The 16,484-nt window shown below is 34.3% G+C and overlaps 1 protein-coding gene across 2 annotated transcripts in view; it reads left to right on the top strand.

The window, feature by feature from the left end:
* The window catches only part of LOC128993767 (dedicator of cytokinesis protein 3), a 101,006-nt gene extending 88,350 nt beyond the window's left edge, over window positions 1-12,656 (top strand). For both annotated transcript variants that reach the window (XM_054417748.1, XM_054417747.1), the window contains 9 exons: window positions 760-975; window positions 1,777-1,908; window positions 2,760-2,896; window positions 4,189-4,288; window positions 4,589-4,677; window positions 5,879-6,003; window positions 6,871-6,935; window positions 7,587-7,773; window positions 9,113-12,656. In XM_054417748.1, coding sequence (XP_054273723.1) covers window positions 760-975; window positions 1,777-1,908; window positions 2,760-2,896; window positions 4,189-4,288; window positions 4,589-4,677; window positions 5,879-6,003; window positions 6,871-6,935; window positions 7,587-7,773; window positions 9,113-9,198 — 1,137 coding nt within the window. In that variant the 3' untranslated portion in view covers window positions 9,199-12,656. The remainder of the gene's footprint in view (window positions 1-759; window positions 976-1,776; window positions 1,909-2,759; window positions 2,897-4,188; window positions 4,289-4,588; window positions 4,678-5,878; window positions 6,004-6,870; window positions 6,936-7,586; window positions 7,774-9,112) is intronic.
* The last annotated feature ends 3,828 nt before the right edge of the window (window positions 12,657-16,484 follow it).

Raw genomic sequence — 16,484 nt, 5'->3', positions numbered from 1 at the left:
AAATGACGTATCTTGCACATGCCGAAGTACAAATACGCGGTTGTTCAAACCAACTTTTTGACCAAGCTACAAAAAAGAACAATTTATAGCAAATTACTGCGTCTTTTATGTCACGTCAGTTATCACAGTTTCAAAAACCAAGAGAGAAAAAGAGACTTCTGATATTAGAACACTGTGTGAGTGGCTCATCGTACTAGGTTCTACTCAAATGAAATAGTAACACATAATAAATAGAATGTCTACCCTAGTATCCAAAAGTCAATGCTAGAAATTGTTGTGCTCTTTCTACAGGAAATTTACCCTGATTGAGCAAAATTAGTAACAAATTGTTAAGTCATTCTGTGATCTTAAACTAGCAGTGTTGGACGGTTTGATTTCACTTTCAAGAATCATAGTAAAATTGAAAGTCATCACTGTGTTACTGTAGACTCTACTAGACTTATCAAACAATATGAATGAAAGATGATTGATGAATGTCTGAGGTGCTTTTTGGAGTTTTGTTACTGGCCAAGTTGCCAATTCCTACTAGTTGTTTATTTACCATGGGATTTTTTGCTTGTACCAAGGATAGCTGGGCCCGGTTTCAAACTATCAAAAGGCTATCGCTTATGGCTTTCAGGCAAGCTATAAGTATTTAATTATAATTTTGTTATAGGAGTGGAATGTTATTAAAGTGTCCTTGAAAATATAGCTTGTAGTAAATACTTACATACATTGAAGATGTCTATAGTTCATTATTATATACTTTGTGTTCTGCAGAGTTTGTGGCTGGAGCGGACGTTGTTGGGGATCAGTTCGCCACTGCCAGGTATACTGCGGTGGTTTGAGGTGGTGCAGTCGTCCACTGAGGAGGTGCCGCCAGTGCAGTTCGCTTGTGAGACTGTGCAGAACGCTAATAGCAAACTAAACCAACTGGTTACTACCTATGTGCAAGACCCCAAGCGAAACATCAACCCTCTTAGCATGAGGCTTCAGGTGAGCTGCTTTCATTTTTCACTTGTAACTGCTTACTTGATACTTGAGTAATCTATCCCACTGGTAACACAGAACTATGCAGTTGTATTTTTTTGTTAGTTGGTCTAATTAGGCCCGTTTAAGTATTTTTCAATGCTGCAGTGGGCGTAACTCTGTAGATAACCTAACAATAATTTATTTTTGTATAATTTGATTACTGTCACTAAATATTATTTGAACTAAGCTTGTCTGCATGTGCTGTTTACCTTTATGTATGTTTTCAACACTAATTGTTTACTAGGGATACAATGTGTTACAAAACGCTGCCACACTCTTAGTGTGCTTTATTTGTGGAAATATAGGTCCTTTATAACAATGGATAAAGGTATTGAGAGCCAATTAATCCAACCTCCAGCCATTAATCCAATAATCTTCCCTTAGACAAAAATATACTGATTGTAAGTAAGTATCTCAAGGATTGTTGATAATCAAATTGTGGCTAACAGTCTGACATCCTTGGGAACAAAACACAATTATTTGGGTTCAAACAAAAAAGCAAAAGTTTACTGACTGAATAACTACATGAGGCAATAAATAGTGTTATTGGTTTTAGATTGTTGTTGGAGGAGGCATATAGTTGCCAAAATAAACTTCATTAATATCATCATAGTTTTTGAGTGTATTGCTAGAGAACAAGATGACTCACTAGCTTTGATGTTGAAATGCTAGCAGGTTGCCACTTCAAAATCATATTCATATAATCACTTAATTGTTAAAGCGTTGGTGCTGATTCTACGAAGAGTTTTCACTGTTTGTGTGCAGGGAATGATAGACGCCAATGTGATGGGAGGGATCGCTAAGTATCAAGAGGCATTTTTCACTCCAGAGTTCATCAGGAGTTGTCCTACAGCAGCCTCTCATGTTCAGAGGCTTTACACACTCATAGTTGAACAGGTAAGTTAGGACACTGCTTGTTAATTAAATCCAACAAATATTATTTCCATCAGTCAAAAGCTACTAAATGATTCCCAGGAAACCTTAACTCTAGGATTTATGCCAAGGATCAATTATTTCAACAGTTCTCTAGAGAAAAGCTCATGGCTTAGAATTACATCAAGGAAAAATGAATGGATACACTAACTCACCTAAGAAAAGAGTTCCATGTTGTCAGTAGAAAACAGAATGTTTATTGACCCTTATACTACTTCTTTATAAAAAAAAAACTTAAAAAAACAACAAAACCACTAGGTTAGAAGAGGTGAAATATCAGATTAGTTGTTAAATAGTAATGTATCCATCTATTCCTTCTTCCTCAAAGAATTACTGTAGTCCTAATATTTGACATCTTGAAGCATTATTAGTTTTCCTAAGCTAGTTTTACGTAGTGTTTATAACTATCCGAGTCTATGGTTAACGAAGTAGTCATAGCGCTCCTCTATTATATCTAAAGGTTTGATAGTTTAATTCTATACGGGGTAAATTTAAAACCCACCATTTGTTATTTGGCAACTAATGATTATATTTAACTAAAGGTCGGTGTTAGATTATTACAACACCAAGGTTCAGACTGGTCAAAAAATACCATCAGCGTAGAAACCCCCCCCCCCCCCCAAAATTGATACTTTGCTTCCTCAAGGGGGTTCTTCAGAAGGAAGGTGTAGAAGGTTCCCCTTAAAGTAGTAAAATATCAAATTAGTTGAGCTCTGAAAACTTTGATGTACTATCTTCTCCGTCTTCCTTGAATCTCATCCTTTAAGTATTTTTAGTTTTCTCAATCTACTTATACTGTATGTACTGTATGACAGGTGGACATCCTAGCCAGTGGACTGGTGGTACACGGACAGCTGGCCCCTGCTGAGGTACAGCCTCTACATCGTAGATTGCAGGAGAGACTAGACCAGCTGAGAGTCAGCATCAAGCGACCCATGGACAGCATTGTCAAGTCAGTACAAGTGTTAATTCTAAATTTTAATAAGACACAACATATGTTTCATGTATGAATAGAATAGTCATTGAATAGTCACTGAATAGTCATTTATTCAGTCTTTAAACAATACATTATTGTAATTGACATCGTCATTATTATTGTAAAAAGATATAAGATGCAATACTTATATAATTAATAAAATTAGACATGAAAAATCCAAAATATAGGCTGCCCTTAGTTTAACATTTAACAGGTTTAAAATAATTTAAAAATAGGCAAACTTAACAAACTTAAATTATGAATGATAGTGGGTCTTTCTTAAAAAAGGCTAATGGTTATCACAGGTGTAACAATGAACATAGAGGAACAAAATTTTGAACATTATCACAGATGGAATATGGTAAAAAACATATCAAAATATGCTCTTGAGTAAGACTGGTCTAGGGATGCTTACCATCAGAAAACTTAGCTCATTTTTGTTGGCAATTGGACAGATTAAATCATTTAGTGATGAATTGTCAGTTTTTAAATTCCTTAAAGGCATGGATTGTTGAATGCATCCTATATGGGTAGCTAGAGACTTAAGGCTTAATTGACTAATTGGCCGGATGTTGATGAATTATGCCTAATATTTGGCCATAGCTGTGTCTGTATTTGAAAGACATATTTTTAAAATGTTTGGGTTTGAATTTTGCCAATTATCAATGGCTCACCACCATGAGATTTTAGGTATTACCTACCGAGATGATGACATTCTGTGTGTTGGTATTAAATCCCAAATTGAAGATGTTAATTTACAAATATCTTAAGTAAGCTGTATGGACTGAAAAGATGGAACTACAGTAAAACTCCAATTATTTGAATCAATAGTGACCGTACTACATTCGGATGACGATGATGATGTCTAGAAGACCACAATATGTGCAAGATTTTGCTGTCATTGTGAAAAACTATGACGATGTTTCTGTGACCACGGGAGACGATGATTATGTCTACACGACCGCGAGAGAGGTTTTGGATTTTGCCGCTATCTCAGCTTCTGCCTTCCTTAATAACGATTCTCATTAATTGTAGTTTTAAGTTTTTAATATACTTTCTGTAAGCGATTGGGATGATTGGTGATTCGGATGGTTGAAGTTCGGATAATTGGACTTCTACTGTACCTCCAATTGTGTACTGACAACTGTATCCTCCCGTTATTTTACCCCACAATGAAGAACTGACACATGTAATTTACACTAACACCCAACAATCAACCTAGTTAATAATGACTTACGAAGACACATATTAAATCTGTTCTCTTCCAGCACCCCTCTACCTCCTGTGCCATGTGCTGAGCAGTATTGCAACACTGTGGGGTACAACCACTTCAGTGCTCAGGAGGACGATATCTACAGCAAACCTCTGGTAAGCTGATGCTACAATGCAATAGAAGTGTATAGATTGATTTAAAACATCGTATTTAGTCTCTTTTCACCAAGAATGTATAGGCTTGTTTGTGCATTTTATACGTTTTGTATTTTTGTATCTATTGAAGTCTAGTCTCATTTTATTAACCGATGTTTTTTTATCCTGGAATAAATGTTGATTGGGATGTGAAAAATTACCAACACCTAATAGAATGTATTTAATTGTAGTTTGTAATAGTTTTACAAGTTTGTTTAAGAGATTTCTGGACATTATTGTATAAAAGCATGTGTGTTTCAGGAGTTGTCAGAAGCACTTGATGGCAGAGACTCTCCTCCTCCAGCCATCCCTGTCAGGCCAAGGTCTACTGGGACTAACTCCAACACTAGGTAATGGCGAACCCTAGGCAGAAACTTGGGATCAGGGATGTTAGCATGCACTCAGTAATATCACGATGTGGTAGTCATATGAGTGTAGTGACTACCGGTTTTCAGAAAAACTACATTAATATGATCTGAAAGGCATTACTTGCAATAATACAAAATGTGAAATCGATTTCATGATGGATCGGTCTCTCGATTGTCAGTGATAAAAAAAGGTGTAGGTTATCTGTGTTGCTAGCAGAACGATCTGTTGGAGTGTAATAATTCAACTACAGCTGTTTTGTGCTTTGGAAAATGGAATATATCTTCTGCTCTGAATGTCTAGCACTCGGTAGTTTTAAATAAAATAAAAATAAATGAATTTAAAATTATAAAAATATTTGTTAAATGGTCAATAACGTCATTTTTATTCAACTAGATATTCTGAACTGAAGATGTACTCTTTTCCCGAAAACAAAAATATGAAGTCAAGTCAAATTAAGCTACATTGGATAGTTTCGACAGCAAAACACAAGTAACCTTATGAAATTAAACTATTGCTAGGAATAAATATTGAAGAAGTGTTACTGACAAAAAAGATACACGCTTAACCACCTCATTATATTAAGGGTTGCCATCTTTAATTAGGGAAAAACGAGACCCCTCCTCCCCCCAGTATTAACACAGCATAAACATGGGCAAAATTTTCTGAAGTCGGGACTGTCCCAACAGAATCGGGTCGAGTGACAACCCAGCATTAACTCTCCTACTCTTAACTATTTGTTTTGTTAAGAACACTAGTAACAGGATTATATTCAAAACTGTTAATTGAGGAAGTATAAGTTGATGTTCAGAAATATGCTGATTTATGTCCTAGATAAATAGGCCTAACGCTTTTTTATTTAAAGAGATTGACGGCCTCTTTTAACCTTGCATTTTGTCTCCCATAAGAGTCTCAAAGGCCTGTGCATGGAACATATAAAGGGAAGCGAGGGGTGAGCCGCTACAGTACAAGAATGAATTGTATAGATAAATTTCAAATTACAGCACTAGGTTGAATCCAAGACATTGTTACTTGGTTTTGCTGTTCATCATAGTATCGATTAAGCCACCTGACTCACCAAAAAGCGCTTGTTAAGAACTTGATCAAAAGTTTAATAGGAGTGTTTCTTTTAACTCAATGAACGTGTTACACTTGCCCACTGATGTTGATTCACATGTGTTGCAGTGGTGGAGATGGTATGAAGAGACACCAGAGGTCGCTCAGTAGAGTACAGTCTCAGAGGCTGTCTGATGGTGGAGGTGAAACTGCAGGGGGTGGTGAGGAGGCTCCACCTCTACCCCCTCGGACCAGTAAGTGCTAAGTGACTAAAGCTTCATCAATGGGTTGCATATGTGTATATTTTACCATGCAGACCTCTCACCTATAGTCCCTTAAGTTTACTCATAGAAGTGTAGCGCTTGACAGAGCCTAATATTTCTAAAGAGATTAGGAGCTAGTTGTTTGTGGTCTGAGGAGATAAGAGTAGATTTAGCAAAATTTCTTTTAGGTCTTTGATTAAATTACGGTAACATAACTCTCTTTGGGGTAGCTAAATGCTGTAAAGAAAGAAAATGCTGTAAAAGAAATACCCCAAAGAATGATACAAATTCACAAAACAACTAGATTGATTCCTTATAAATCAAATTCGGACAAAAATCAATATTTATCCCCCTATTAATGACTACTCTTTTCGTTTCAACCTTATCTCCCTAAAAACAAAAGAACAGGACCTAAACCAAAAACAGTACCTACTCACCCAACCTACTTTTGGTTCTTCTATGCTACCTGAACTGACCCTTTTCCTAACCAATGGTGGGTTATTTATCCGCCAGATTTGCTAATAATAAGGCACTTCTTGTGTATGTAAACACCTCCAGAGCTTTTCTAAACTTGCAAGGTCTGACCACACATCATCAACCTAGCTATACTCTCTTTACACCTATTTTGATTTGGGAATGATACATGTTTAACCATCGCTTTCATGCAATTTAATTAAACATAAACAAAAAACGCGATTGGCTTGGCTTGTTTGCAACTAACTAGAATATGGTTAGAAACGTGTATAGGTGTTCTAACTTCATCTAGAAAATCTACAACTCTTTTGACTAAAATTCTTTTGAATTAGAGTACCGGTACTATTTTATTGCTATAATGTAGCTAACAATCTTGTATTTCAGCCCCAGACAAGAGGAACAGTGGAGAAGTACCTCCTGCGCCTCCTAAACGACTGCCTAGTCGTAAGGTCTGTATCACATGTTATACTATACAGGATATTTTACCTGAAAAACTATCCATCTCAACATTTTTACACACATCTTGAAGATTTTTATTAGGCTTCTAGTTAGAGCATTTTTGATGTCTATGCCAGTGGAATTTCGCATGAAAGAAACACAAATCTTTTTGGATAAGCTGTCTTCCTTGCACCGTCCGAGATGCTAATTAACCACTAAGCAACATACCCTTCCCAACAGCCAGCCACACAAGCACAGAGAATTAAAATTCATGCTAAAGGCTGCTCACTTTTTATCACCTATATTTAGACAGGAGTTCCTCATCTTATTGAGAGAAATATCATATCAGCACTATTAACCTGACAAACAGTCCATCACAATATCCAACCTTTTATTTGTGTAAACTGCACCAGCTATAGTTCGGTCGCTTAGAAAGCGACCTCCTCCAGCATTGGTTTAGCATTAGCGCGCAGGTCGTTTTCTAAGCGGCCGAACTATAGTGAAACCTGGCATTGTATCAACTTATGACTGTTGTATACTAATGGCATTAAAATTAAACTTTTTATTCAGTTTAGGAACAGATTAGAGTCCTAGTTAGATGGGTGTTGTGATAGATTTCATTGATCTTTTCTTGTAGATCAAAGATTTTATACTTTTCCCAGGATTCTGAAGGGGCTGCGGACTGTGCAAGCTTGTTACGAGACTCAGGCTACTCAGAGAATAGTAACAATCTGTCGGGGTACGAGGAGTGGGTGTTGCCCCCCGCAGTGTCCCCCCGCACACAGGGGCCCCCGCTGCCTCCACCCATCCCTCCTAAGGCACCAACACATGCTGATGAGTCTAGCCATGGTGGGTAACAAGTTGATTTTGTGATCCATAGATTTAAAAGGTAGAAGTTTGCGAGTCAATGTAAATCCTTGTTGGGGATAGAATAAGAAATTGTTTTAAATTTAGTAGTTATCAAATTAATGCATTTAACACTTGGGGCTTACATTTAATATATTAAGACTGTACTGGGATCATCTTTACCTTGGATAGCAAATCCCAGTCTACTTAACAGTGTGTCTACTGATCATTGTGATCATTGGAGCATTGGGGTTGTTACCGATTATAGGCCTACTAGAGGTAAAAATCATTGATTTTACTGGAGGGTGAAACAGTCAGTGATTGATTTTACTTTGGGGTCACAAAAGTCACTGATATAATTTAAAGAGCAAGTCAGACATTTCACCAGCTAGGCTATCCTGAAAAAATGTAAAGTATACTTTTGATTTTGGTTTGAGTTATTAGATACACTCAACAAATTGTTTAATTTGTTCAAATGTATTAACCCTTTCAGTGCTATGCGACGATATATCGTTTTGCGTCTTTTTCCCGAAAAGTGCTATGGAACAATATATCGTTACGGAAAGTAAATAAAAGAAACGTCTTATAACACTTAAAACATATATTTACGCTTATACTGTTACTCACAAGACGGTAAATATACAAAACAGATGGTAAGTGGTGATCGATTTCGATTGGACACTCCAATCATCATCAGACCCAATAGGCGAATGACATAACATTCGCCTATTGGGTCTGATGATGATTGGAGTGTCCAATCGAAATCGATCACCACTTACCATCTGTTTTGTATATTTACCGTCTTGTGAGTAACAGTATAAGCGTAAATATATGTTTTAAGTGTTATAAGACGTTTCTTTTATTTACTTTCCGTAAATTTAATAACACGTACAATGCTGATCAAGAAGTTATTTAATATATCGTTGTCCGCGTTTCATTCGAAAAGTGCTAAGCACTATTAACAACATATATTAGTAATATATCGTGCCGGCGCGGCTTTCGATCATGTGAGTGTAAATGAGCATATCGGTTAACTCGGTTTTGAAACAGTGATGGTTTCTTTCTATTTCTTATATGATCGAGGCCCGATATATATTTCCTTAGTACTTTTGAGATGAAAGATTCTGTTTTTACCAATTTTTTTTCTAACACAATAGACTTCGCCTCCGTGGCAAGCCTAGTACTTTTCGGACTAAATAAGTAAATAATTCTAACATTTTCAGGAAAATTATTTTAAAAATCTAGCATCGAAGGGGTTAAGTTGTGTATTTCTCAAAGGATATTTTATGAAGATTTTAATATTATTTTGATATATTGATAACTAATGTATCTGTTGTTGCAGTAGCCGCAGTCACCAGAGGAGCCGTAGAGAACTACTCGGTACCCAGACTACAAAGTAACATTCCAGACCCCGACCACGATACATAAGCATCAATGGTCAACATTTAGTGATATTTCTTCTAAGAGCTTTTTATACTTTAACCGCACTAGTAAGTGGGAATTTCTTATTTTCTTACATTTCTTACATCTTATGATGTTATTTTTGGCACAACTAGTTGCAAAGAATTTTTTATTATCGCGAGTTCAAAATGTTTTTCACTTCCATAATCATATTTTATTTTGGCTTGAAAGTTTTAGAATTATTATCAGTTTTAGTTGTTGTAATCTTTTAAGTAAACCTCAATAATCTTTTTAAACATATGCTTTTCCAAATTTTGTTAATGTTAAAACCACAAACCCTTGAAATTGTGCTTCTAGCAACTTGTGTATCCACTATTCTAAACTGCTTAACACAATCTTTAACATGTTTTAATGTTTTGATGGAGGTTTATGTAAACTTTTTTTAAACACAAAACAACATAAAAGTTGCATATTGAGTAATTTAATTCTACGTTTTATTTTGGGAATATGCCAGATAAAGTACCTTATGTCTTGTGCAGACCTTTTATAGGGGAGTGAGTCAGTATTATAGGTAAAGTCATTGGTTGGGTTTGAATCCTAGTTTCATTGTGTATTTTGAAACAGTATAATTAATTATTATTTGTACACTGCATTTTACCTCTGTGGCATTGCTTAGAGTGTTTTTTCTTGCTCCCAATAAGTAAAACTTAAGTAATATTAACAAATAACTATTATCAAAATATCTTGGACAATACAACAAATTTCCTTTTTTTTCTCATTTACCATGGCTTGAATGTAATAGTGGTTTAACTACTGTTATTGATTATACAACTACATCCAATTTGAAAAAAGTACAATCATTAGGTATTTTATTTAATCATAGTACTGTAAAAACTAGGTAGAATTTAATGATCTAGAAAACTACTATATTTCATCAGTAGGGCGTAAATTGACTCTTTTTCGGCCAGCTTAAGTTTCATGAGGTGAAACCAAGGTCGGAAAATGAGCAATGGTTGAATATTTACTTTTTGGCCATGTGATGAATTACTATATATTTTTCGTCATATCACAACAGTAACAATCTTAGCTAGAAAAATAATACTTTTCATGAAAAGATAACCTCTCAAAACGACTTCCAACTTGTTTTCAATTTTGTTAATGCAAATAAGCAGCTATTTAGTAAGTGATTCAATAATTTAGTCTATTACCATTGTGTTAGTAAAAATTACTATCGATATGTGAAGCTATGGACAAGAATGCAACAATAAGCTACAACCGATGTATCAGTTGATACATAATTTTGCGTAGTTTACAACTATTTTTACAACAGCAGATTTTTCTCCCAGGGATATATGGTAGGGAAATATAAAAACATCTGTTTTTGCTGCAGTATGACGAAAAAGTATTTTTTACTCAAGATTACTGATGTATCTTCCTATAATTAGTTATGACGATGATAGCGTTTCTGTGTCAAATAGGTTTTTTTACGGGTAGTCTTCGTCTACCAACAACTGGATTTTGTAAATGAATAGGAAAAATATTGAGATTATGACTTTAGCATGCTCAATAGAAAAATTTAAATTCAAGCTTAATGAGTGTTACTTCTAAAAGGTTTTATTAATAATTTTAAAAGCCATAGAAATTGATCTTTAATCGTACTGGTTTGATTTTGTACTTGGTTTGATTGCTTTGAAGTTGTATTGAAATTAGAAAATGTTTGGTATAATGTCACTAGGCAAACGGCTTTATTGGTTTATATATATTTTAAATCTGTTGAGTCTTGGATAATATCACCACCTTAAAATATACAGTAGACTCCCTCTCATCCGGACTCCTCAGGACCGAGGCCAGTCCGGATAACGGTTTTTCCTGTTAAACCGACATCGCCAAAAACTCGTTAAAACGGACCGTTTACTGTGATATTCGACTTAAATTTAGGAGAGTATTGTATTTAGACATGTGATCACTGGTCTCAAATCTTTCCCACGAGAACAGTCGTTTCAGTACCTCCCACTTTCGCCGATCTATTCTGGTTAAACCAATGTGCTGATAAAAAATTTCCGGTTAAAGATATGTCATTTCCGCCGAGTGTAGTCCGGTTAAAAGGTGTCCGGATAAGAGGGAGTCTACTGTATATATAATCCAAAATTAAAAAAACCTGTATTTAGATATTTTTAACTTATTACATTTGTTAATTGTACATGATAACTAATAGGCCTATGTATCCTACAATGTAATTTTTTTGTATAAAATTAAGGATTTAAATATTTTAAAGATTTTTTCAGCCACTTACAGTGCAAAAAAGTACAAATAATACATCAGTGATGCTTTTGTTTGTATAGGTTTCAAACAGTAAACCTGTAAACCCTTAAAAAGTAGCTATGAAATAATGTGTTTTATATTCTTGTATTTTCGAAGTTGAGAATCCAGAATTTGTTTAAGTTTTTCTCTCTAGTTGGTCACCTTATTGTAATTGGTGACCAATTCAGAAAAAAAATAATTCTGTTCAAAGCCAAATCTATCTCTCTAATCTTCTCCAGCTGAGTTGAGGAATACGTAAATACAATTCATACAAGATTGATAGGTGACATTTTTCAAACAGATATAAAGAAGACTAGCTCAAAGAGTAATTACATTTTTATTCACCAATCATGTAGTTTCTAATCTGTGCGTGATTCGAAAGTTTATTTACGGTATTTGGTTTCTGGATTCTCACTTCAGAGGGATAGTTTTGTCTAATGGAGCTTAACTCTTAGTAACTACAACTGCCACTAACCAGGTTTTGTGCTCTGTACTCTTTTGTAACTCATCTCTATACTATATGATGGAACGAGTAGTAAATGTTGAAAGTATACAACGAATACATTATCATCTGGCCTCATATCGGCTTCTGTAAAATGCACTAGTCAAGTTTAGCTATAGTCTAGTATTAGTTGAATTGTATGATATATTGTTGCCAACTTATTATATTTTATCTAGCTTATTACTTTATAGACTGAGCTTTGTTTAGCCATTTGCACGGATACCGGTATTTGTTATTGCATGACTTATTTTATTTTTGTTGATTCCTTTTATGTGTTAAAAGTATTTTTTTAACGATTTTTGTAGTTTTGTATATTTTTATACATGCTGAATAAAAGTTGTAAATCTCCGTGTGTACATGTATCATAATTTGTAGATGATAAAATTATATTTTTATGGAGTCGACATTTATAATATCTTATTGTTGTGATCCTGATTGAATTCAGTATTTTTTCTGGACGTTTCTCGAATGTGTATCTAGATTTACCTGAAAAGTATACCTGAAAATATATTTAGTATTGGAAAATGTGGTTATGTTAAGTGTTTATCAGTTTAAGCTTTGAACTGAAACATTCAGTTTTGTAACTTGTCATTCCTGTGTAATTGTGTGTGTTTATTTTATCATCCGTAAAACCAGTATTATAAAATGGTTACGCCAACATTACTGTAATTAAATGCTCAAATAAAGCCATTGATAAAAAAAATTACCTTTGAGTGAATAACCTGAATTTCTTTGAATATAACCAAAGGTGCGGTTTAGTTATTCTTTGCTATAACTTTTTTTGCTTAAGGATTACTTACTGAAATAATCAAATCTCTCTTCCCCACCCTATATAAAACGTTACATAATTCGCCATTTTTTTTGTAGCTGTTTGGCGTTTAGATTGTTAAAGGTTTCTTTTTTTTATTTGGGTAAGTGGAAAATACTTATGAGGCTATAAAGTAAAGTAATATATATTAGTGATGCTCATGCAAATATGAAAATGATGTAACTATGATCACATTTTTAAATACATTTTGTAGATACACATATTTACTTTAAAAAACTTGTAAAATTGAAACGTAATTCCAGATAAAGTAGTGAAGGTACGCAAAAAATCAATTAGTCAATGGATATTGATGTCACATGAAATAGATTTTTGTTTTACCCAAATTCTTTTTTTTTAGTAGGTACCCTTTACCTGCAGCTTGACAAATATCACAATAATTAACAAAGAAAATAATACAATTTTTCCCTTCGTTTCGTCAGTTTTAAACCCTATTGATGCTATTTGAGAGACAAATTTTATCAGTCTTAATAAGAATAAAACATCAACAAATAACATACAAAACCATTCACTTTACCTATAACATATTTTTGTTCTTCCTAATTTCTTCGATTTTAGCACCCTTTACCTGCATCTAGATAAAAATCACTGTAAACAAAGAAAATAATACCAAACTTTCCCTACCTTTGTCAATTACAATTACATACTTTTGTTTTACCCGAATTCTTCAATTTACTACCCTTTACCTGCAGCTAGATAAATATCACGGTAAAAAAAAAATAATACAAAACTTTCCCTACCTTTCATCAACTTAACAAAACCATTTTGTTGCTAATAACCAATCAACAAGAAAAATTTCAAGACAAATTTCATCATTGTAAAAATAAGACATCAACAAACAACATACAAAACAATTCACTATCCATTATACATACTTTTTTTACCCAAATTCTTCTATTTTAGTAGTGGTTACCTGCAGCTAGATCACAGATTTATCACAGTAAACAAAAAATACCCCCGCCGCAGCAAACCTGTAGACTAAGCGAATTGCCATTTACCGGGCTGGATATTTCTACTAAAATATTCCCTTAAAATAATTGTCAGATCTATTTCCTAATTAAATACCTAACAATTATTTTAATGAATACTTAGGTTTGCTGCTATAAGGAAGGTATTGAGGTGTTTTTTTTATCAAAATGTTGATAGCTTCGAATAGAATAAACAAAATTGCCAAATTTGATAAAAATATATCCATAAACAAGCAAACTACAAAAGTTTTTTTATTCACCATAAGAATAACATGGGAATTTTTAATTAAAAAATGTTTTGAATTATTTCGGTAACTGCATACAACAACGCTTTGATATACATAATTATTTCTTTTTTTAAGCTCTACAAAATAGTTTGGAAAGAAATTGTGAAATTTTATGTTTTTAGTGTAAAAAATGGGAAAACCCCATTTTTACCCCATAAAACCCCCATAAACCTCTGTTCCCATTGTCCGATCATGCTGGTTTGCAAACTCGTTTGAATAAACATAGGTTTACTTGTTTGTACCAAATTTCATCAAAATCGGATCATTTTTACTCAAGTTATCGCACTAATGGACACTATGAATTTGAACGGAGGGTGTTTTTGGCCTCTGAAAACCTCAAAACGATCAACTAAATCGGTACTGGGTCTAGGTCTTGCCTTGAGACCTACGGTAATAGCTTATTCCCTCTATGGGAAATTCGCTAAAAGTACAAAACCAACCCTATCTTTCTTCAGTTACAAAATCCTATTGTTGTTAATTAAGACACAACAATATATTTTCAGTGTAAAAACAACATTCATAATCATCCACTTTGACTTTACCCATTCCATAATTCATTGTATTTACATAAACACATTATTAATACCAGCACCATTGACTAAAGATACATAGTTTCAAAAATACTATTGATTTTGCTGATTTTAGAAACGAAAGTAAACTGCATGAAATTGTATTTTATGATACTGTTTCGTTAGTTCAAGCAGAGGTTAAGCAAACACAACGACTAAATTTATCGGCATCTCATGTAAGTTTATGTGAAGTGCAAGTGAGTAAATATAGTTGGGAAATCTTTGTAATATAGTTGGGAAATCTTTGTAATATAGTTGGGAAATCCGTGTAATATAGTAGTTGTAGTTGGGAAATTCAAAGTATGTCCCTTCAATATATCTTTCTTGTGACACCCCTGATTGTCCTTCCACCTCCACCTGCAGCAAGAACTACTAAACTCTTGTATAAGTATTTAAGAATAGTCAAATGACTTGACTACTTTACAGCTTTGGGGTGATTGTTTTCCTTTGTTCACGTCTGTTTTGCACATTTGCCGGTTGGCAGCAGAGCGGAAATAGTCAGCGTCCGCAGATGAAAGTTTGCCCGCTTTAATTTCCGGGGTGCGCGCGCAGTCACCCCTCGTCGCGGATTTTTTCAAACATAAACGACGCATTTGTTAAAACGTAAGAATTTAAAAATAAATTCAAGCTTGGTGTACATTTTCTAATGTTCTTACGATTCTTGAAAGATACACGCCCTTTTATGTTTTATACTTTATGATTGGTGTGTTACGTTTGTCGTAAAGGAACTGGCCAAACCCACCCGTTTTCACTTCTATCGTCGAGATTTTGTTACAGAGCATCATTAATTAGCAGCCCAATAACAAGTAGTGTCTTGGTTAAGAATCGATACAAATCTGTATCAATCCAGCTATAACCTCTCGGCTTCGTTGATGATAAATGGATTTGGGTATTGGATTCCCTCCGAAGAACATAACCTAACTCATTTAGGTGAAGAGAAAGTAGTTAATTTTACATAATTGTTGTAATAACCAACTGGACATTGTTAAAGTACAAAGTAGTACAAAGTACAAGTACAAAGTAGTGTCAATTTCATATACAGGGTGTTGAAAATGTCTGGAACCAACATTATATCTCGTGAGTGGTTAAAGAAAAACAACTGATATTTTGTGTACGGATATACTATGGTTTTACCTATCTTTTAGTGCCTTATGAAAATTTTTACCACTTATAGGGAACGTCCTGTGGAGGATGCAGTAAAAAGTTTTAATGGAAGCCTATGGTAAATGATACATCATTTTAAAGGCCATTTTTTTCTGAGTAAGGAGCCACAAGTTTCATCTCAAAAGGACCACCCTAGCAAAAATGGCGACTGTTTGAAATTTAAAAAACCACTTATAGGGAACGGAATTTTTAAATTTCAAACAGTCACCATTTTCGCTAGGGTGGTCCTTTTGAGATGAAACTTGTGGCTCCTTACTCAGAAAAAAATGGCCTTTAAAATGATGTATTATTTACCATAGGCTTCAATAAAAACTTTTTACTGCATCCTCCACAGAACGTTCCCTATAAGTGGTTATTTAAATTTCAAACAGTCGTCATTTTTGCTAGGGTGGTCCTTTTGAGATGAAACTTGTGGCTCCTTACTCAGAAAAAAATGGCCTTTAAAATGATGTATCATTTACCATAGGCTTCCATTTAAACTTATTACTGCATCCTCCACAGGACGTTCCCTATAAGTGGTAAAAATTTTCATAAGGCACCAAAAGATAGGTAAAACCATAGTATATCCGTACACAAAATATCATTTGTTTTTCTTTAACCACTCACCAGATATAATGTTGGTTCCAGACATTTTCAACACCCTGTATATGTGGGCTGTTTACCTACGACCTACGACAGTGTTTTAAACTAAACTAG

Source organism: Macrosteles quadrilineatus, unplaced genomic scaffold (assembly GCF_028750875.1).
Source record: "Macrosteles quadrilineatus isolate MER2022 unplaced genomic scaffold, UCM_ALF_1.0 Scaffold_5__1_contigs__length_97177068, whole genome shotgun sequence".
Taxonomy (NCBI): Eukaryota; Metazoa; Arthropoda; class Insecta; order Hemiptera; family Cicadellidae; genus Macrosteles; species Macrosteles quadrilineatus.
The sequence above is the reverse complement of the archived record's forward strand: the minus strand, read 5'-3'. Positions and strand labels throughout refer to the sequence as shown.